Source organism: Stigmatopora argus, chromosome 9 (assembly GCF_051989625.1).
Source record: "Stigmatopora argus isolate UIUO_Sarg chromosome 9, RoL_Sarg_1.0, whole genome shotgun sequence".
In the NCBI taxonomy this organism is placed as follows: domain Eukaryota; kingdom Metazoa; phylum Chordata; class Actinopteri; order Syngnathiformes; family Syngnathidae; genus Stigmatopora; species Stigmatopora argus.
The window spans coordinates 1,647,413-1,670,148 of NC_135395.1; the positions used below are offsets into that span (position 1 = coordinate 1,647,413).

General features: G+C 41.3%; 2 protein-coding genes and 1 long non-coding RNA gene across 5 annotated transcripts in view; all 3 read left to right on the forward strand.

Moving 5' to 3' along the window:
* LOC144082756 (neurite extension and migration factor-like) overlaps window positions 1-8,886 on the forward strand; it is a 72,096-nt gene extending 63,210 nt beyond the window's left edge. For both annotated transcript variants that reach the window (XM_077610157.1, XM_077610156.1), the window contains exons 3-4: window positions 996-5,190; window positions 5,731-8,886. In XM_077610157.1, the coding sequence (XP_077466283.1) occupies window positions 996-5,190; window positions 5,731-5,947 (4,412 nt within the window). In that variant the 3' untranslated portion in view covers window positions 5,948-8,886. The remainder of the gene's footprint in view (window positions 1-995; window positions 5,191-5,730) is intronic.
* A 2,249-nt stretch (window positions 8,887-11,135) lies between these two features.
* On the forward strand, window positions 11,136-18,078 carry LOC144082674 (E3 ubiquitin-protein ligase RLIM-like). 2 transcript variants are annotated; one of them, XM_077609963.1, is made up of 5 exons: window positions 11,136-11,317; window positions 12,870-13,096; window positions 14,199-14,303; window positions 14,401-15,212; window positions 15,285-18,078. In XM_077609963.1, exons 2-5 carry the CDS (start codon window positions 12,928-12,930, stop codon window positions 16,044-16,046), a joined length of 1,848 nt encoding a protein of 615 aa, XP_077466089.1. In that variant the 5' UTR covers window positions 11,136-11,317; window positions 12,870-12,927; the 3' UTR covers window positions 16,047-18,078. The 2 variants fall into 2 exon arrangements, with proteins under 2 accessions (XP_077466089.1, XP_077466088.1); XM_077609962.1 differs by having other exon boundaries at window positions 11,138-11,317; window positions 14,401-18,078.
* A 1,074-nt stretch (window positions 18,079-19,152) lies between these two features.
* LOC144082662 (uncharacterized) lies at window positions 19,153-21,245 on the forward strand. The gene is made up of 6 exons (XR_013303293.1): window positions 19,153-19,297; window positions 19,485-19,570; window positions 20,626-20,680; window positions 20,743-20,868; window positions 20,932-21,050; window positions 21,111-21,245. It is a non-coding gene; the product is annotated as an uncharacterized LOC144082662 (long non-coding RNA).
* Window positions 21,246-22,736: the final 1,491 nt, after the last annotated feature.

A 22,736-nucleotide genomic window follows, 5' to 3' on the forward strand; every position in this document is an offset into this window, starting at 1 on the left:
GTTATTACTTCTCCAATACCCAACATATGGGTTTCGCCATGTCCCAAGTGTGCATAACTGCCTCCACGGCTGTGATCTAATTATGCAGCACAAATACATTTATTTGCCTCCTGCTACAAACCCTTTTCTGTGGATTTTGATTGTTTCTCATCAGTCTTCAACTGATGAGAAACAGAGCTCCAATCAGCCCCCTGAATTTGTCCCAAACAAACCCTTTGTAAAGGGACCTTTGTGGATTTCAACATGCAGTTTGGTCCTAGTGGGGTGCTTATCCTTTCTATATAAAGCATAAACTGCTTGTTTACACATTTCAGTTAGCAACTTTCAAATGTTTCTTTCATTTTTCTGTAACCTCATTTACCCTGGTTCATTTATGTTCTGCTCATCTATTGTTACAGGGTCTGTAAACACTTTAATGCCGCTGCCCTCCTTAGATGGAACTCAGGCAAATAAATCATTGTTACCGTTTACCCTATTTGGTGTACTGTTCAAGTGTTGCTTAGTGTAAAGTCCTTCATACTATTGAATCTGTAAGTGCTTAGGGAACGCTCATGACTCATGTTAAAATTGCACCTAATATTAAATCTGCAGTAGAGTCGCAAACTGAATCAACTATGTAAGTGCTAGGTTCAATGTCTGAATGATGAGGTTAATTGATCCTAATTCAACTTCAAGGCCACAGAACAAATGAGTAATATAATGTATAACTGAGTGGTTAGCGCTTCGGCATCACAGTTCTGGGGTCGAGGGTTCGATCCCAGGTGGGTCCTCTCTGTGTGAAGTTTGCATGTTCTCCCCCTCTCCTTGCGCCCCGTGATTGACTGGCCACCGATTCTAGGTGTCCCCCAAGGTGCCCATTGTTGGCTGGGATAGGCTCCAGCACCCTCTGCGACCTTAGGATAAGCGGTTTGGAAAATGAATGAATGAAATGTGTTTTTACTTTGTAATTAACTAGTGAAAAAACTAAAATACATTCCGTTTTTTTTTCTCCCCAGCAAGGGTATGTGAGCAGAGTGGTGACCTGAGTCTATGCAGACTTGTTGATGCTGCTCTCCCTCCCCCGCCGTCTCCTGCTGTGGAGTCATCACAGCAGCTCTGCCCAACACACCAGAGAACTCCAACCACGTCACCGATACTCTCCTTCCCACTTCCGCTTGGTACTGACCCTTCACTGGGTCTGACAGCAGATCCACGCCCTCCCTCCCATGAGGTTCCAACCCTCGTCCCTCACTTTCAGCAGACTCCCAGTGCCGCATCACTTCCCAACACAGCCGTAAGCTCCTGGGGGCCGGCAAGATATACCCAGAAGAGCATCCGGTTGGCCGCTGCCACTTCTCTGCCGCTGACAATGATGGATCCCGACAACGTATCCAACCTGACAGAGGAGTGTCTCCTTCAGCCGAGTCGCAACTGCCTCGGTTGCTTTATCGAGACCTGTGATGCCACCTCCGTACAAAACCCACCACATGAGCCTAGCACAAGCCCTAATTCAGAAACTGGACTAAGTGCGCGGCTAGGGGATGTGAACCGTGAGGATTTTGCTGACATCAACAACATCAGCATCCAGTGCCTGAGCCATGCGGGGGAGGCAGTGAGTCACTACGGAGAACAGCTCCTCTCTGACCAGCTACTTAGTTTTCCCTTACCGAAAGCCTCTGATGAAGGCAAGAGGGTGGAAGGAAACAAAGCTACCAATGATTGTGATGACCCCCAGGTTGATGGAACGGCTAAGAACTTGTATGACGGACTGCTACTGGATAAAGTCAGCGGAGAAGAGGTATTGCTGGCTAACGCCAGCCAAGACTGGGGCTACTTTGAATCCTTCATCAGCGAAAGTAAGATGGAGCTCCTCGATCTATGCTCTAAGAACGAGTTGTCGGTCAACCTCTTCTCCGAGGAAGACGTCGACAACTTATTTGATGATGAAGATGACGACTCCACATTAAGCAGTGATGTTTGTTCGCTGAAGATTCGTTACGAGTCATTTCAGGACAACATGAGGGAAAAGACAAACGTGCTCCAGGAAGAGACACAGTTTAATTTTTTCCCGAGTGTCCTGACCAACTGTGCCAAGAAAGAAGAAGAAGTGGGCGTCATGAGGAGGAGTGTCGACGAGCTTCAGCCCAAATCCGATGAGCTCATCCTTCAACCAGAACTGGAGGAGAACCCAGGGGACTGGAGTAGCCAAAGCCCTCTGGACGGCTCACACGGCTCACCGATGTCAACGCCGAAAGTCAACTATGTAATAGACTTTAATTCTACAGAGGAATCGGGGGAATTCAGTGACGACAGCTCTTGCACTGGCTCCTCCTCGGACACTGTACAGGAAGGCAAATTTAAAAAAGCTCACTCCAAAAGATTTCTCAGTCCCTCAAATCCTCTCAACTACGGTTTACGCTCCAAAAGAAAGGTTCGATACAACGACGATTACTTGTACGACGTCGACTCGCTGGAGAGTGAGAAAAACGCAGAGAAAAAGGAAAAACCACCGCCCGGTCAAAAAGAAGAGGAAGACGTGGACTGGTGTCCCAAAAAACGGAGGAAATCGTGTCGCAAAGAGCCACCCGTGGTCATCAAGTACATTATCATCAACAGGTTTAAAGGAGAGAGGCTCATGTCGGTAAAACTAGGCAAACTCAACCCTGTGGATGATATTGTGAGTTTAAACGCCAACACCTTGAGCAAATATGAGACACTGGCTCCGCTGAAGGATTACTGGCAGGCAAAGCAAAGAGAGAGACAGGAGCAGCTCAAGCTGGTTGCCAGAGAGAGACAACAACGTGGCTTTCATCTCAACGGACGCCACCATCGCCCTTTTAATTCTGCTCATCCCAAAAGGAAATTCAAGATTGCAAACAGACTAAAGGTTCATGGGACCCCCACTTTGGGCCAATCAGTCATTGTGCATGGGCCTCTGCGCTCTGATCAGGCCCTTCGAGCTGTCACTAAAGAAGAGGGCACCCCCTCGGTGGGGGAGATAACGGCGGGCGTCCCAGTCACGCTGGACTCCAAATCCGTCTCTGACACGGTTATAATCAAGAGCCGCTCACAGGAGAGGGAGGAGAGGAGATTGGGGAGAAATAAAATGGTGAGGATAGGAAAATTCAAAAGCGAAGCTAGGCTGAGAAGCCTGAAAATGAAAGAGGCAGAAGGAGAAAAGAGGAAGAGCGTGACAAATGAAACGGATAGCAGCGAAACCAACGGCGGGGACCGTGCCGCCGGGCTTAAAGATGCAAGCGTGAACGCAACCCAAGCCAAACCAGATTTCTCTGACAATGCCATCACAACTGACACAGACAAGACTAAGTTTTCATTTGCCTCGTCCTCCTGCCCTCCTGGCAAAGCGTCGTCCTCAGAAGAGGTGGAAGCTGGCGTCCCTGTCATCCCAGGAGGCTACCTGCAGACCTTGCTAGATGCTACAGACTCCTCCGGGGGTACACCTATCCCATATTTCCCTCAGCAACCCCCCAGACAACAGTACCCGGTGGGCATTTCCCTCGAAGAAAAGCAGTTTTGCTCTCTCCAACTGGCTCAAAGCTGTGTGCTCTCCCCTCCTTCTGAATCAGAGCTCCAACAGTCTCCCCAGAACTGCCCCAGCTTCCCCCAAATGTGGCACCCACAGCTCTGCAGCAGCCACGGTCAAACCTTTGGACCCGAGACCCCCGAGACGCCCATCCTGCCCAACAGCTTTCCGGGCTCCGTACCCGTGAGCGAGACGCTGCCCGTTTCCAACTACGGCCAGGTGAGCCCCGAGGGTGAGCGGGTACTTTACGAGAAGAGCTACCTGGCCGAATCTGGACTGCAGCCCGGGCCAGACCTGCCGGCGTGTCAGTCCACCTGCGTGGAGGGCCCGGTCCAGTACCAGAGAGGGTCTCTGTCCACTGACAACGGCAGACTGATCAGCTACGACTCCGTCGGCTCCTTATCGGCCTCCTCGAGCAACTACAGTTCACTAAGCCTCAAATCTTGCGAGCGAGAAGGTGAGGAGGAGGGGCGGGACACTTTCTTAGCTCATTGCAGTCCTAAAATGGTGATTCAGCAGAGTATGGATGCCCTCACGCCACTCAGGGAGTCTTCAGACCTGCTGGACATCTCCAATTTTACGCCAGACAAATTCAGACACTCGTTGCTGTCCGAGCTTTCGCCGCCAGAGACGCCTAACCTCTCCCCACAGGTCGTGGGGCGTGACATGAAGATACCGGGGAACGTTGGAAAGTACCAGGATGTCAACGATATGTCTACGGAGCGCAACAGGGACTCCAAGTGGAACTGTGACATTATGCAGCAACAGGAGCACACGGGAAATGCCTACACAGTGGAGGAGAGTCCGTTTCCACTGCACAACCTTAATAGCCAGGATGTCTTATGTTTGGATAAAAAGGGGGACCTGGGGGCCGCAGACTATAATGAGCAGAGTGATGAAATTACGGGGGCTAAGAGTATCAAGTCCAAGCGGAAAGGCAATTACAAACAGGCAGCCGCAGCACAGAGCCCAAAGAAAGCCCGGGCGCCGAGAAGCACCAAGTCAGAAAAGGTCAAGACCCCCAAACTGAATTCTCGTTCCACCAAAAAGATTAAGGCCATGTTAGAAGGTAAGGCAGCCAAGAACCAGGCCGAAGGGTGCGGCGCGGCGCTGACCGACGGCTCGGGCGGCGGCGACTGGTCCGCCACCGGCTGGTCAGAGAACAACGGTCTAATCGGAGACGATCAGAGAGAGTTTGAGGAGCCCTCCAATATTCTGTCCAACATCGTCTCCGGCATGGCTGAGGTCCAGAGATTCATGATGGCCTCCATCGAGCCGCTCTGGAATCCAATGTCGGAGGCCGGCACACCCTCCGAGGCCAACAACCTCAACCTGAAGACTCTTAAAATCTTGGCGGGCACCGAGTCCGATCTAAAGAAAAAGGGCGCCGCGCTGACCGGGGCGGCGGGGAGAGGCAGAAAGGCGGGGGGCAAAGGAGGGAAAAACCAGGCCAAATTTAACCCCACCCATCCCTTATTCCCGCAACTAGCGCTGGGCTGTGACATGTTTGATAAACCCAACTTTATTAACCCGGGGCCCGCACACAAAAAGCTGTACCGTCACAAGACCAGTGCAAAGTTTCCTCGCATTGAAACGCTGAAGGGGAAACGAGCCGAGAGAGACCCAAATAAGGACATAGCACTGATGACCTCTTTTGAGAAACTGAGGTAATATTTTGTTATCAGCTGCTGTTGCACCCCCCCTTTTCTCTTTCCCCCACGATACCTGAGCCCTCCCTCACAAGCATAACTACACTGACGCTATGCCAGAGCTGCATGAGAACTAAGTTCCCCCCCTCCTTGATTTCTCTCACTTCCTTTAATCCCCGAAAAGGAAATTAATATCTGCATGAAAAACTTCTTGTACGTTGCAAACTACCTATTGAGTGATTGTGTCGAGCTTGATTGAGATTTAAAATGACCATGGCTGCATTTTCCTTGCTTTTGTTGTTTCTGCTTTGTTTGTTCTTCTTATAGTCGTTTTTTTTATTTCTTATTTTTCGTCTGGGGGGGGAAAAAAGAGAGAAGAAGAACCCTTGAAAAATGTTCTGTATGCTTTTTAAGGACCTTTCTTTTTGTATTTTCTCAGCAACACATGCTCTCCTGAAGTATGGTATACCCTTTCCCCCTAAAGATGTAGCTCTATACACAAAATGCATTAAGTGACATCTACGCACCCCCCTCCTCCTCATCTGTTTTTGTATGCAGAATGTGGATGTCCTGTTGTTGCTGTCCTTCATACACTGCCTGGCTCATTTCAAGAGGAAAACCTTCAATTTATGAGCCCTATTTAATCCCAAGGCATCTTGAAAACACAAGATGGGACCATTTTGTATTGATGACATATCAGACGTCCCCCCCCCATTCCCCTCGAGGCCGGAATAATTTTCTTTTGTCGAGCATTTCTTTTTCTTCTGATGCATAGAGGAACTGGTTATCTACATTGACATTTTTACGCCTTGCAAAGTCATAAAAGCTTCACCCTCAGAGTATTTTTGTCATTGTTGCTGTACAGGGACATGCAATATTTGCAACAACAAAAAAAGAGATAATTATACCTAAAAATCAATGTGCCAAAAGTAACAATGCTGTGTATAAATGACCTCTTATATATGTGTGAATATTGGCTGTTCCTATTTTCTATCTACTGGAATATTGGCTCCTTGCAGAGACTTACCACAACAGGAATTCTTTGTTTGGACTCTCTCACTCTCTCTTTCTCTCCCTCTCTCATATTTCTCTCTCTTTCTCTCTCTCTCTCTCTCGTCTGATAAAAGGCACCAACAGCTGGCAGTGGTACACCACCACTCACTAAACCAAATCAGAAACCTTCTTCTTACCCCCTCCCTCCCTCCAACCCACCCCTCCACTTTGTTTGCCAAATTCAATTTACCTCAACATCGCCCGGCACTGAAAAGCAACAAGAGAGAGAGAAAAAAAAAAGAAAAAAAAGGGGAAATCTGCTCTGAAGTCTACCGAAGAGGAAGATGCATTTAAAACAAGCTTTCTGTGGACCAAGGAGAATGTAGTAAAGATGTTTAAGGCTAAGTAAGGAAAGGATTTGTCGTCCCGGGTCTGAGCCAACGCCGAATAGCTCCTTTTTGGGCTGAAAATTCAAGGCAGTTTGGAACATGCAGAGATTGGGATGCACGTGTCAGTACCCAATGGGTGTCAGTCGCGTCATCTTTTGCAGTTTGACTTCATGTGAATGTGAAATCACTTTTCAGTACCAATTGAATCAGCAATCTTGTCAGTGAAGGAAAGCACATCTTTTTCATTCAAATCCACGTGGAGCGCTTACTTTTTAAGGGATCTCAAATGAGGACGTATGTCTTTAACCCCTTTCGTGTAGGAGTTATTATCATTTTTAACCCTTACGGGTCACGTCAGTGGCGTCAAAATATGAGCCTTCTCAGCCAGTGTTCAAATAATTGGATGTCTATCGCCGTCAATGGCTTTAAATGAGTCAAATACTTTTCAGAAATTATTTTACTTTGTTACTTAGGGCTGTAAGCAATGTGTATTTGTTTGGATTCTTTTTAATTTAATTCATTTAGTTTTTTATTAACATTTATACATGTATTTATATGATTTTTTTTTTTAAATAATTATAAACAGTAATTTAGTGTACAAAGGGTTAAAAGTCTTAAATCTTTCATGCACAAATTAGGATTTTTTTTAACCCATTGAATTTGTGGCTGCCAATGACGGCGGCAGAGGTCCAATTTTCACTTATTAATAACTAGAAAAACAATATAAGCGAATACAGTAATGATATTTAAGAATATATAATAACATTTGCTATTGTTTCATTTTTTTATCACTTAAAAAAAGGCGCTCTATAGGGGGTTAAGTGTCCATTTTTGAATAGCTGTTCGATACACGTATGTTTTCCCTCATTTATGTGTATACTTTTTTTTTTTACCATATCATTACAGCTTTTGTTTCATTTTTGGAGGGCAGAAAATCAACACCATCAATACCAAGAATATAGAGAAATGTTATCTGGTAGCATATTTTCAAGCAACTGTTACTCATTTGTGACTGAGCATCTGAGATTCAACTTTAAATACAATCAATCTGTTCAAAACGACTGCCAAAATACTTTTATAAACTGCATTTAAGAAAACGTGTTTCTTTCTCAGATCCGTACACAGGACAAAAGCCTGAGTTCTTTTTCGGTTGAAGAGTGCAGATATGGAAGCTTGACTTCAAAAATGGGCCTTGTTTTATAGAAAATAGTGGCACAAGAGTATTATTATCATGAAATTAAAAACTTTTTTTTTTGTTTTTTGTTTTTTTGGTTTGTTTGTTTTCCCTCTGCAATGATCCTGCATTTCTTTCCTCCAGAATATCAGGGTTAGGACCAAGACGAGCTGCTGATGGGAAGCTCCACGTGGGTTTACAAGCCCATTTACTAGTCTGCCTTCTCTCATTTCTGCCTATTGTCAAATTGAATGTACTTATCTTTTCTTTTTCTTTTTTGTTTGTTTGTTTTCAAAATGTGCCACTGTTGAGCTGCCTCATGTTAATGGTGCTAAGAAAGCCGACATTTTTTTTTCTAAAATTTCTTTTCCCAGAGTTAACAAAAAAAAGAAATGCAAACTAGATTAGGTTCCTAATCCTCCTTATGAATGTATATTCTAATGTTATGTTTGATGTATATTCACTTCATGATTCTTTGACATTGATTGGAATTACTTTTGCTCTTCTCATTCAAATATTGCCAAGCTTTATATATACCGTCTAGAGTTGTTACCAGAAGGAATCTTAATGAACTCTTGACACAACAAAATCTTGTATATTTTTTGTGTGCCAATTTGTAACATATTTTGTAAGTGTATATTTTTCTTAGAAAGTGCTGTGAAGTATTCGTGTGTGTGTGTGCGTGTGTGTGTGTGTGTGTGTGTGTGTGTGAGTAACCTTTTATGCGCCTTTATGGGCAGTGGAAAGGATATACAATGACAAGTTTCTGGTTTTAAAAACCAAAATATGAAAGTATTGACAAAAAACTAGAAATATTTACATTTTGTTGGGAGTTTTTGTAATAAGACCATGACCTTGTTGTGAGAGTGTTGTGTTACTGTGTAAAACACAAATAAGCAAAGGAAAAAAAAAGGAAACTTTGGAGGAAAAAAATATAATTTGTGAACAATTTGCTGTTTTATAGATTTTCATGTAAATTATTCAAGTATTATTTTGTTTTGTTTGTTTGGGTTTTTTTCTTTTGTTGTAACTGTTGCAAAAGTTTTAAATATTTGTGATCAAGCCTGTATGGTGATAATGTAATATTGGTAACTTGCTGAGTTTTGTAATAATGTTTATGGAGTAAATATACAAATTAAAATAAGATTTTGAATGCTGCTTTCTGAAGAGAATTAAATTGTGTTTTTTTTTTTTTTTTTTTTTTTAACCATTCGCAGATTGTTACCTTGTGGGATGGATGAATGGATGAATGGATGGATGGATGTATAATTGGATGGGCGAATGGATAAATATTGGTCAATCAATAGCTAGATAAACAAAAGTTATACAGTCCAATCTAAGGTGCTAATGTCCAAACTACAGCCTGCGGCCCACTGCCCACTTTTTATTGGCAAATTATGAAACTGTCTTTAAATATAGTCCAAATTAGAAGTTGCACTTCAGCCTAGATGGAGCTAGTTATCTAAACAGTCGCTTTCTATTAGTTCATAGGTGAAAATCTGAGAACATTTATTCATTTTCTGGACCACTTATTCTCACAAGGGTCGCCACGGGGGTGCCGGAGCAGAGCCTATCCCAGTTAACCACTGCCAAGCATGTTTTTCGGATGTGGGAGGAAACCAGAGTACTTGGAGAAAACTACACTAATTCCAAACCGTGAGTATTGACCTGGGATCAAACCCTCAATCCCAGAACTGCGAGGCCCACACGCTAACCACTCACCCACCTAAGAACATGTTGAAATCAATATTAGAATCTATAGAATTACAGTATTTTCTTTTAAATAGAGGAAGCAGAATATATTATTTTTGACCCCGATCGAATTATCTCTTCCATCTTATTCCATTCCTGTCAATTGGAGCCAATGAATTAATCATTTGACAATAAATGTAATCAATCCATTAAAAAAATAAATAACGTATTTAACCCAATTGTGACTGAAGATGACATTTATTAATTAATTTATTATTTTTCTGAAAGCAGCCGTCAAGAGAAAAAAAAAGTTTGGACACCCCTGCTCAAAGGCTGTTTAAAAAAAATACAGTATATTTGCAGATTTATGATTTATCACATTTTGTTTTAACATTTTTAGACCTATTGTTGCTACTGTTAGATAAATAGTTTTAATTTTTCCAAGCATAATTTCAAAAGTAGAAATTGGGAGGCTCCACTTCCACCATTCAATTCACTCATGCACTCATTCTAATTAGTTCTTTCATATGCGCAATATTGTAAGATTCTTTGGCATTACGTAGGCATTTTCATTTCTCTGGGTCCGGCTTAGGATCTTTTTTTCTTCTTTCTTTTTTAATGTCAGAACTAATTAGCACTCAGGGTCAGGCGTAGCTCGAGTGATTGCTCATCCCTAACTCCAAGCTGGGCACTCTTGTCTGCTCTGCAACTCATCCTGGCATGCTTAATTGGAGCTGGAACTTCTACATATAAACACACCCTGTGATGTATGCCTACAAAATTGTCGGCTGGTATTAATATTTTGTTTGTTCTGTAGTCACCCATAACTGCAGCGAGCAAGCCAATTATAAAATTAAAATGTCTCTTGCAGTGGATCTTGTGTGCACATTTAGTGCTTATGTGCATACATGCATTTATTTAATTTTTGCGGCACTAAAATGGATGGCTGAGTAAAACAATCAAATTAGGGTGGTGATTTCATGCATAAATTGCATTAATAAAATGTATTTTTTCCCGACTATTCCAATCCTTGGCCCACTGATGATGGGTCCTTACTGGATTTTTTTCAGTTGTTTTTTAGACACCAGTTGATAGATCTGCGAGGAAGGAATGATGGACATGCAGGTAGGTTAGATGATAAATAAAATACATATCATGAAATGTGAGCTACTTATGCACTATAAACTATAAGCACTATAATATTACCTCTTTTATTTCACATTACAAAACTATCCTGAAAGTTTGATAATAATCCATGTATTTGTTCTTGTGTTATGGGTTTCACCCCATGACTCAGATATAAGAATTGAGTAATTAATTTTATGAATGAAACCCAGTCACTTGCTCGAGTTAATTCAATAGGTCTTTCTACTTCATTACAGTGGCTGAAAGAGATCATACTATATTTAAAGCATTAATATTTAATATTAGCGTCATTGGCTATGTGTCATGTTTCAAATGGTGAGATAGCATTTCCTTACAAATGATCAGATATTTCATTTGTGGAGAATTAATGTGTTTTTAGTCAGTTACTAGAAAGACAGAACTGTATTTTCGCAAATGGCCACGTCGAGGCGCTATAACTGAACTGTGACTCGGTTCAAAACAAACATCCAGTTGGTATTTATGCCCTCAATCTTGTCTTTCAGGTATCGCCTTCCATGATTGGCTCGGGCATAGGCGTACCCAAATAACACTGCTGAAGTCACCAGGTATGCCTGCAAATCACAACTCGAGAATATTTTTCCAAGACTTTCCGGAAGACCGTTGTGTCTTTCCTATAAGAAACAAAATGGAGTCCTGAAACTACAGTTAGCGTCATAGTCAATCGTTTTTAAAACGTATTGAAAGAACAATTGGGCACTCTGATTGTATAGTTACCACCATCATCGAACAGGTAATGGAATAGTTAGTTTTTTTAAGAGCTTGTTTATGTTCCCCGGTTGTATAATTCTAGCGAACGCATTCGGTCCTTGTGTGTGAGTAGTGCTTGAGAACGTCATTGCTAGCTGTCGTCCTCTTAGTTAGCTAAACAGCGACTGTCGATGACATTACACTTTGTATATTAGGAAGCAATCAATGTTGTGAAACATTTATTGAATCTTTGTCAACGGACTCACAGTTGCGATTCACTTATTACCGAGAGCGCCTTCACATCAATTAACATAAACGACTCCTTTTAAAGACAATGTTTCTCGCAGCATTAATTGGAAGGCCTTTTTTTGACTATAACTCGTTGCCCCTCAGCTACATAGTTAGCATTGAAAGCACTTAGCCGCAGTAGCCATTTGTTTCAGCGTCTGCGGCTGTAAAGCTAATACAATACTAATACTATACTTCCTACAAATAGATTCGTAAACGACAATCGTAGCGTCAGTTTGCACTGTTGTAGCTTAAGTTCGATCGTTTTGTGAAATGAACGTCAAGCAAGCTTCCTGGTGATATTTTGATTTTTTACCTCCACTTAACGCTCATACGTTTAAATGGAAGTCCGTTAGGTGTGTATACAATCAAATGCCTTTGCTGGCTCGGTAATTATTCAGTCCATCCCAGAGGTCAGCAAGCTTTATTATTATTCAAAGGAATTCCGTTGCACTTTCTCTTAAAGAAGGGACAAAAAGGGATTGCTCAAATCCCACTTGACATCCAAGTGAGGATTGCGCTGAGAGTAAAATTCTACTTTAAACGTTGCAGAGAATATTTAATTGTAAAGGTTTCTTCATTGAGCAAAAACACAAAAAGGAGAACATACTTGACAACGCTGACCTTAAAATCAGGTTAAAATGCCCATTGAATCATCTTTATAAAATGTAAGTCAAATTCCATTTATTCACACTCTGCAAACGATAAATGCCCCTTTCTTGATCATTTTAGGGCTGGTTGAATGTATAAGTAACTAATTTAAAATGACCATCTTTCCCATGTAAAAGACTTTGAAAGCAATATCCAAATGCTGAACAAGTTCATGTGATTACATTGTTTTCTCAAACATTTGCACTCAGCAATTATACATGACAGTTGGAAGATGTCACTCTCATTCTCGCATGCATGATAATTTTATTAGCGTACGATAGCCTTGACATTTTGAATTAGGTTTGAATTACTAACAAACTCAAATCAAATCAATTTGATTAAAATATGTAATAATTAGTCATAATCATAGCTAAAGGAGCAAAGCTTCTTATTGCCCTACAGAGCTGTGGTGTTGCTGACTTTCCGTCTATTGAGAGGAAACTGGATTATTTGTGCCACCTAAAATGCTAATTCAAAATTCAAATCGCAATTTGCAACCCTGAATTTCATGACACAGCGCTTAATCTAGTAAATCAGATTTTTAATTGTTGAAATCAAACTGCTTCAGTATTGCCGTTTCTTTAGAATGACTCCATTGATATCTTTGGTCATTACCCCTAAAACATGTTTATATCAACTTCTTATGTCTGGCGCAGACTCTAGATTGATCTGGAGACTGGAGAATATTCCTCGATCTATTCCCCTTCTGTACCAATGGAAGGGTCTGACAGTTCGGAGCAGAGTGGCAGTGACCAGCCGGAGTCACAACGTAGGAGGCAGCTGGATCGTCTTGTCAGAGAAGAAGGCTTCTACCAATTTGTCAACAATCTCAGTGATGAGGACTATCGTCTCATGAGAGACAACAATCTTTTGGGCACACCAGGTAATAATAGTCACATATAGTTGTAGTTGAGGGGTCTTCTGTCAAATCAGCTTGTGATTTGAAGCAAATCAATGTAACCTCAGTTTATCTTTAGTCATGTAATTAATTTCAAGTGTAGGTGTCCAATGACTGGATTTACATGGTTCAAGTGATACATTTCGAGATTTTACTTGTTTAAAAATTGGCTTTGATAAACGTCCAAGCAAGATTTCCTGCCATCGTCATTTGTCACTCAAGGTCTGGTATTCATTATCAGTGTTGGTTGTTTGTGCCACTTTTTGGAATTATAAATAAGAAGTCAGACATTGCCTGGTGTTTGAATGCTGTGTGTGTAGACTTTATATTCTTTTTAGTTATACACATCATTCCAAAACACAGCATGGTATGAAAATCACATTCAATAAATTGATATTCCAGTGAGTCCAGTCATAGACCATATGTCAAAATCAGATCTGCTGGGCAATTTTGTAGTCATTATTTTCTTTGTCTCTCCACAATCTGTTAAAATATGTTTGGATGGGAGATACAGTGCTGAGTATTAAGGTCAAGAAGTTTGGTTTTCACATTATGACTAAAAATGAAAAGCCCAAACCTTCGATCTCTGCTGAAGACACCAATCCGTTTGTGTCCCAGGCCAGTGGGAGTGTAAGTTTGGAGCATCCTTTAGTGGATCACCCTGCGAAGCGAGGGCATTGACTGGACAGTGGCATGCCCTGGTAAGTCAAGAGGTCTTAAGCATTGTCCTGTTGCTGTGCTTTAAGCAAACCAAACAGCTATATGGATCAGTATCATGTACGTAATGGACTAGGAGACACATTTTCAACTTGTCTTGTGCAATTTTTTGCCTTTAGAGCTGTGCACTATTTATTATAAGTCCTAATTTTTCTATCAATCTTAGGGAATATGCAATAAAGTTTGTGCATTCTATTGGAGTATTTTTCCTCGGTATGTTTTTACTGACACGTGCACATTAGCGTCTGAGACATTTGTTAGATTGATTTAACAAAAATGATACTAGGAAAAGCAGGGGGGGAAAGCAAAAATATTTTTTGATAACATACTCTTTGTTTTTCCATTTTTTTTCCCCATCTTTTATTTACAGGGGAGGTAACTGAGGAAGAGCTGTTTACTAGACTACGGAATATCAAGACTGGTGCAGAGCAACAGAGTGATCCACCCAGCACTGAAATTGCAGAGGATCCCAGGGGTATGTGTGGCCTGCTTGAAGTGCTCTATTTTAATGCTAAATTGTATAAATGAGTGACAAATTCAAATGGCTCTGACACAACCTCTGTGAATTTTAGAACCATCTGAAACATCTGAGGAACCTCCCAATGGAGACAGTCTCCTGGAATGGCTAAACACTGTGAGGCGTACAGGCAACACAACCAGAACTGGCCACCGTGGAAACCAGTCATGGAGGGCCGTAAGTCAGACCAACCCGAACAGTGGGGACTTTCGCTTCAGCCTGGAAATCAGCGTCAATCGCAACTTAGCGGAGCAGCAGGCAGCGGCCGAGGGAGAGCAACAGCCCGTAGAGTCTCAAGCAGTGGAAGCAAATGCGGAAACACCTGTGCTCATGGAGACGGGGGTGGTGGAAGAACCAGTTGTTGAGGAGATGGCTGTCGTAGTAGAACCAGAGCCCGAGCCAGAGCCAGAACCTGAACGGGAAGAGGTTGTTTCAAATGAGATACATGTCGAACCACCTTTCCCACTGCCCGTTGTTCCAGTTCCACCTACACTTTCTTTGTCTCTGCGTAGGATGACTCGCAGCCGCAGTTCAGAACCATGTAGAACCAGGGCTCGTACAGCCAGGAGCCGCTCGCCTCTCCGGTTAGATCCGCCAGGAGAGCTCCCTAGTCCCCGCTTAGCTCAAACGTCTCAAGGTCCCGTGACCGATGCCAGCCCTGCACCGACGCCTCAGTTGGAGGGCAGTTCTCGGACTCGACAGCATGTCGTTTCTAGACCAAATGCTTCTGAGAGCAATATTCAGCAGCCCAGGGTCGAAATTGAACATACTCCGGAGACCCAGAGTGTAGCCTCCCCTGAAGGTGAAGCCGCAGTTGAAGGGGGTGCAGCTGGACGACGTCCCCCTACTATCATGCTGGATCTCCAGGTGCGTCGTGTGCGTCCAGGCGAATATCGCCAGAGGGACAGCATTGCTAGTCGTACCCGTTCTCGTTCGCAGAGCACAAACAACACCTTTCTCTACGAGAGCGAGCGCGGTGGATTTCGGAGGACTTTCTCCCGTTCCGAGCGCGCCGGCGTGCGGACCTACGTCAGCACAATCCGCATCCCTATCCGCAGAATCTCCGATGCGGGCTTGGGAGAGGCGACCTCAATGGCTCTCCAGTCTATGATACGACAGATCCTGACGGGCTTCGGCGACCTCGGCTACCTCGTGGATTCCGACTCCGATTCGTCCGATTCCAACCGTGGGGCTAACGCATCGGCGGATTTGACTGAAAGCTCCAATAACACAGACTCTAACACTCCTTCTGCTCCCGTTGCTGAGGAAGCATCTGTTGCCGCTGGTGTAAGAGCGAGGACAGTTGACACCGATCTGGATGAAGGACTTCCTGCTGCCCCACCAACCCATGGTAGCCGGGCTCGACCCAGACCTCCAATTAGCCTCGAGGAGCCAAGCTCATTGCCGCTCCTCCGACTGGCTCACTTCTTTCTATTGAATGATGAAGATGAGGACCAACCCCAAGGGCTGACCAAAGAACAGATTGACAACCTCGCCATGCGCAACTTTGGCGAGAATGATGCCTTGAAGACTTGTAGTGTTTGCATAACCGAGTATGCAGAAGGCAACAAGCTCCGCAAACTTCCGTGCTCTCACGAGTATCACGTGCATTGCATCGACCGCTGGCTCTCGGAAAATTCCACCTGTCCGATCTGTCGCAGGGCCGTTCTGGTGTCCACCAACCGAGAGAGCGTGGTGTAGTTGATCGCAGGCCTATTTGTCCACTCTTAAATGATGTAATAACCCAAGTTTATTAACAACTTGAAGGAGAATGGGCTTTTGTGGAAAAGTATACCTTCCATATCATTTGCAAGTTTTTCTCGATGTAGTCACCGGTTTGATTTGAGTTTCAATGAGCTCTCACTTGCATGGCTTAGGATTGCTGTGGTATACTGCTTTTCTTGATTGACCAAGTTTGAACATTGGTTATCACGTGCAGACATTTTCCTACAAAAACGAAGGCACCACGTTTGCCTCTTTTCCAGTTGATCATTATATAAAGTCCACCTTGGCCGAATACTCTGATTGTTTTTTTTAATTACAATCATGGACAAAAGATAGGGTGCTACAAAAAAAAGTACGTTGCTTCCTACAGACTGTTATTTTGGATTGAAAATGGTTTACCACTGCAATCCTGGTCTGGACCCTAGAGAGTGGCAGTGATGCGACTTGACTATTTCCGCACTAGTTTCAACCTTTCTGAAGTAAGTCACACACCACGTGCATGCTGTTTGATCAATCCTTCGGTGACTTTTCTGTTTTTGCATTAGGCCAGGATACGCGTTAAACGAAAGCCACTTCTAAGAAAACCATCTGCTTTTAAAGCTGTGCACCTGCAGGCAGTTTGAGCAGCTCAAATCCACACCCATCATTAGATCCATAACACAATGCCTTATATACCATAAGGTGTACATTTTAGTTCCTCTATGTCAAAGTATTAGCTGTAAATAAACCTGTATAAATATTTTTGAGTCTTGCCTTGTATCAGTGGTTTTATTTTTGAATTGGAAATCATCTATGAGATTAAGGGTTCTTTGGCCAATGTTATTGTCTACCAGGGCAAACCATTTATACTTTAACAGAGCTGAATTCATTGTACAGTAATACTTTGAGATACGAGCTTAATGCGTTCTGGGACCGAGCTCCTCAAGAGAAAGCGAGAAAGGCACTTGTTGGACGGCAACGCGCTCGTAACATATTCTCGTATCTGAAAATTTGTCGCGTATCTCAAGGTAAATATTTGCTCGGAATTTTACTCTTTCAAATTCCTCGTATGTCAAGGTATTACTGTACAGCAGATTTGTTTTTGCTAAATAAGGTCATTGGTGATTTGCTATTTTGTGTACTGTACTACAGCATAATGTACAATGTATATAATTGGCAATTGAAAAAATTCCTTACATTATCAAGAGGATGTATTGGTTGTATATATTTCTTTGAAATCATACCATTGGCATGTTCATCTTCCCATATTTTAACAGGACTAAAAAACATGACATAGCTGAACTTTTTGTTAACAATTAATTCCTAAAAGACTTCCGGATTTTAACGTAGACAATGCTGTGCAATATTTTTTTTTTTCTCCAAATCAACTAAATTCCTGGTTTCCTTTCATTTCTAGTATATTTTAAAAATCTGTTGTTGGGATTAGACGCTTCATGTCTTCAAATCTACAAATAAACCATAGATGTACCAAAAGTTAATGGTCATTTACAATCCAATGTCAAAAATCACGGGAAAAAAAATCCCATTATATTGCTTAAGTAAAGATGTCCTGGTAGACTGTTAGGATGTTCAGCCACCGATGCCCATTACAGTGTGCAATACATGCAAACGTAACAGTACACAAAACAATTAAATAGATGTATGCTATTATTAAATCTATTGTCAGTGGCTGAAATGTTTCAGATTTATTGCTTTATTAAATGTGAGAAGTACTACGTTGTTTGAGAGGATGTCAGTATTTATCACACTAATTTGATGACAATATGAAAAAGAGCACAGTTTACAAGAACAACATTACTCCTCCATGTCTTTGTCATGGTTCATATACTTAGTTTTGTAGGCCATGAAATGAATTTAACATTTTTTTATTGTTGAGAACCAACTTGTGTACAAACAATGTAAACAATGTTCCTATTTGAGGCCATGCTCAGTCCTATTCTGTGTTCCACCCAATTTGACTGGGTTTGAAAGCAAGCAAACTGCTGAATTAAACAACTTATGCTACTAATGCATTGTTTGTAGTTATCAAGTTTGTGAAGGTTTGAAAATATTTCCAAGCATTGTATATATGCGGCTCAAAGTGGCACCTACTATACTTATAAAGAGTTTGTGTGTGTATATATATAATATATTATATGTATAATATATATAATATATTATATATATATATATAATATTATATGTATAATATATATTATATATATATATTATATATATATATATATATAATATATAATCAGTGGCGGTCAGTGCATTTTCTCGTAGCGCCTTCGACGTATTACTCCAACCCTCAAAAACAATTTTATGGCTATAAAACCTCTACTGCAGCTACAGCTGCGACACATAAAAAAATAATCAATAAATCTGCACAAAAATGGGGTAAAATCCACTTCCTAGCAGCATTTCATGATTAAATACAAATATTGGAGCTTTTCAGACATTACAACCGGGCCGGGGGGTGATTTTCCTGGGAAAAGACAGTAATGAACGTCAATGGCGTACGGGCAAACATTGCCCGAAAATGGGGTAAAATCCAGGCGAAAACAGCATTTATTGATTAAATACAAATACTGGAGCTTTTTAGACATCAGAACCGGGCCCGGAGTATCATTTCCCCGGTAAAAAGACAGCGATGAACGTCGATACGTCCATATACGTCCATACGTGAAACGGCAAAAAAAATGCACTGCCACTGTTTAAATGTCTAGAAGTAAAAAACACACACTAAAGTGCATGTCATCATAATGTGCAATACTGTATTTTAAAGGATTAAAGCCCAACCAAAAAATATTTACAGCCCCCCCCCCCACTAACTAATGCACGTTATGATGAAAACAATGTGTTTTTTTAAGTATGAATGCCCAATCAACACGTATTTACAGCTCCGCCCCCGCCCCACCCACTGACTAATGCATGTCATTATGAAAACAATGTATTTTTTTAAGTATTAAAGTCCAACCAAAAAGCATTTACAGCGCCCCCCCCCCCCCCCCCCCACACACACACACACACTGACTAATGCACGTTATTATGAAAACAATTTATATTTTTTGTGTGTCTATCTTTAATAGGCGTGGCCGTGGTCACATTTCAAATTGCTGACGTCAAACCCCAAAATGGCTGATGAGCCAGCAGGCAAGACGGTCGTGCACTGCAGAGCAGCTCAAAAGTGACAATTTGCCGAAGAAAGCCTGACAAACTTCGCACAGGACGATGCAGTACATTCGGTACGTTGTCATTTGTGCATTGCGAAGCCCCAGTTCTCGTCTTAAGAGTGGTTTTTGCGGTAGCATGATTCGTTGGCGTGTTGTAGCCCCACATGTGCAGACAGCAAAATGTTTGCAAACAAATGGGCTACATTGCGTTACCGATCGCTCTTTGTTTAAAAAGAAATCATTCCATTGTGTGTTTCAGTCCCTCAACGAGCACAGACTGCTGGGAAACATCAAGAATGTGGCCAAAACGACCAGAAAGGGGCATCTTGTCGACGCCATAACAAAGTGAGTCATTTTTAAATAGTTCCGATTTTCTCTATCCGTGTAATATTTAAACGTCAGCGTTCAGTATTGAAGGCTTTGCGCAATTGGCTCGTTTTTCATCATGATACATTCAACTTTTGAATGAAAACACTAACTAGCTTGGTGTTTTTTTAATAGCAAAAACCTGTGGATAAGTCACCCACACAAATGCCATTAGTGGACGTGTAAGGAATAAACAGTAATCCCTCGATTATCGCGGTTAATCTAGACCAGACATGGCTGCGATAAATGAAAAACCGTAAAGTAGGGTCATCCCTATTGAATTTAATTTAAAAAAAATACTATAGTGTCAAGTGTAGGAGTAGCTTCCGCTTGTGAGTTTCACATCTTTCTGAACTTACAAATAATAATCGAACATGGGCTTTGTCATCATACCCAGATAACTGCGTATGATGAAATTGGTACAAAAAATTCTGCACTCAAATAGATTATATACTTTTACCCCGTTAACTTTCTTAAAGACCTCAGGGCTTGGACCGTTTCATTTTTAGTTTTAAATGTGGTTTTGACAAAACCTTAGTGACATTTATTCAACAATAGTGCAGGTGTTATTTTTGACTCCTTTAAACATTTTTTTCCTCGGCATAAGAGAAAAACAGAAGCTTTTTGGATATTTATTTTTTTAAGAATGAATGGATTTGAAATAATTGACTGAAAAACTCAAGGCAGAAGTAGGATTTATTTTATTTTTACCTTGTGGGCCCCTGTCCAGTGTGTTTTCTATATTTCCCACATCAAGATCCTGATTATTTGTTTGTGGAGGAAAATGTGAAAAATAGACTGGATAGGGGCCTTTAAAGACTCAGATCATTTTTTTAGTCTCTCTGCAGAAAACCAGACCATCAGGAGTATGTCTAATATTGCCTTTTGCAGTGTCTAAATAATGGGTACACTTTTGATGTTTTATAGAAAAAAATGCTAAATGTAGGAGTTTTTTTTTAGTTAAATTAGGTCCTAGTCTGTATTTCTTTATGTGACTTGTATATATTGTGCCTTGACCCCTTTTTGTTTTCCAGAGTCCCACCCAAGGCTGACGCCAGAACCCATCTCCAAACTTTTTCAAAATTAAAGGTAAGACCTTGTGAATGGTTTTTTACTTAACTTTGTGTATTGACCCCTTTTTTGTTTTTCAGAATTCCACTCAAGGGGGGGGGGGAACAAGGTTTCCTGCCTATGTACAGATAGGCTGACGCACCCCTACATTTCTTGGTGCTGGGTGTTACGCCAGAACCTATCTCCACACTTTTTCAAAATAAAAGGTAAGACCTTGCGAATGGTTTTTTTACCTAACTTTGTGTATTGACCCCTTTTTTGTTTTCCAGAATTCCACTCTAGGGGGACAAGGTTTCCTGCCTATGTACAGATAGGCTGACGCACCCCCCCATTTCTTGGTGCTGGGTGTTACGCCAGAACCTATCTCCAAACTTTTTCAAAATAAAAGGTAAGACCTTGTGAATGGTGTTTTACTTAACTGTGTATTGACCCCCATTTTGTTTTCCAGAACGCCACCTGATGTTAAGGGGAATTTCTTCGTCCATTTGAAAATGGATGAAGGCAAAACTGATTTTTTTAAAATGCTGGAGGGCCTGTGCGAACCTATCTCCGAAGTTTTTCAAAATAAAAGTTTTTAAATGTATACATGTGTTTGTCTTTATCTAACAAAAATGCAAGCAACAATCCAAGTTAAAAAAAATTTATTTACAGGTAAACATTTTAACTTTAGCATACTTAGTTGGCATTACATTGAAGTGTTGATTGGTTCAGCCAGTGTTTTCTCTGGTTCGTCCACCTGTAGACATAAGACATTTTAGTTAAAGGTTCACAAAACAATTTTACAATTAATTTTTGTAAAATACACTTTGAAAAAAAGCTGGGGGAATACACTTAGAAAATAAAATTTAAAAGCTGGGTGAAAACACTGAGGGAATAAACACATGGAAAATAAAATTGGGAAAAAAACTGGGGGTATATACACTTAGAAAATAAAATTTAAAAAAAGTGGGGGAATGCACACTTAGAAATTTTTTTTTTAAACTGGGGGAATAAACACGGAAAATAAGTGGGGGAATAAATACCCGATTTCTGCTCTAACAGAGATCCTTCTTACCTTAAAGATTTAGTCAGAGCTGTGGAAATGAATGGCCAGTGAAACATCGCCATGATTTAGGCTTTTATTTAATTTGGATTTAAGAAGTACAGACACCATATGATTCAAGTGGGCAACTTGCAATAAATGTCCTCATCACTTCCATTTTTCTCTTCATATACTGGGGACAAATGGTTATTTTGACATGTTTAAACTTGAATCAAAAATGACCCCTGCATTATTGTTGAATGAACGCCTCACTTAGGTTTTGTCAAAAGCACATTTAAAACTTAAAATGAAAAGGTCCATCAGTGTTTTTTAACCTGGGTTTGGTGGAGCCTCTAACACGGAGGTCAAGACATCAATTCATCACGTCTATCCACAATAACATGCCCTGCTTGACCATTAGTACTGGCTGCAGATGATCACGTGACATTACTTGGCCAATCAGTGCTGCAAGGAATTTATATACTATCTTGAATTTGAAAAGTAAAAATAATAAAATATACATTTTATTTCACACTAAAGTAGGGTTCGGTAGCTCCAACAAGGTTAAGAACCACTGGTATGTATTCTATAAGTGGACTGTTTATTTCTTACACTTACACTGATGGCACTTGTAGGTGTGTTATCCACACAGGTTTGTGCTATTAAAAATCAACTCCAGATCAGCTAGTGTTTTTCTTTCCAAATTTGAATGTATCAATGAAAAACAAGCTAATTGAGCAAAGCCTTGAACGCGGACATGTAATTATTACACGGAGAGAGCAATTAGTATTTAAAAATAAAATGACTCACTTTGCTGACAAACAGCTCGTTATGGCGTCGACAAGCTGCTCCTTTTAGGTCGTTCTGGCCACATTCTCGATGTTTCCCAGCAATCTGTGTTTGTTGAGGAACTGAAAAACACAATGGAATGATTTCTTATTAAACATAAAGAGTTATAAGTAACGCAATGTAGTCAATTTGTTTGCAAACATTTTCCTGCGTCTATCCACGTGGGGCTACAGCACGCCAACGAATCATGCTACCGTCAAAAAT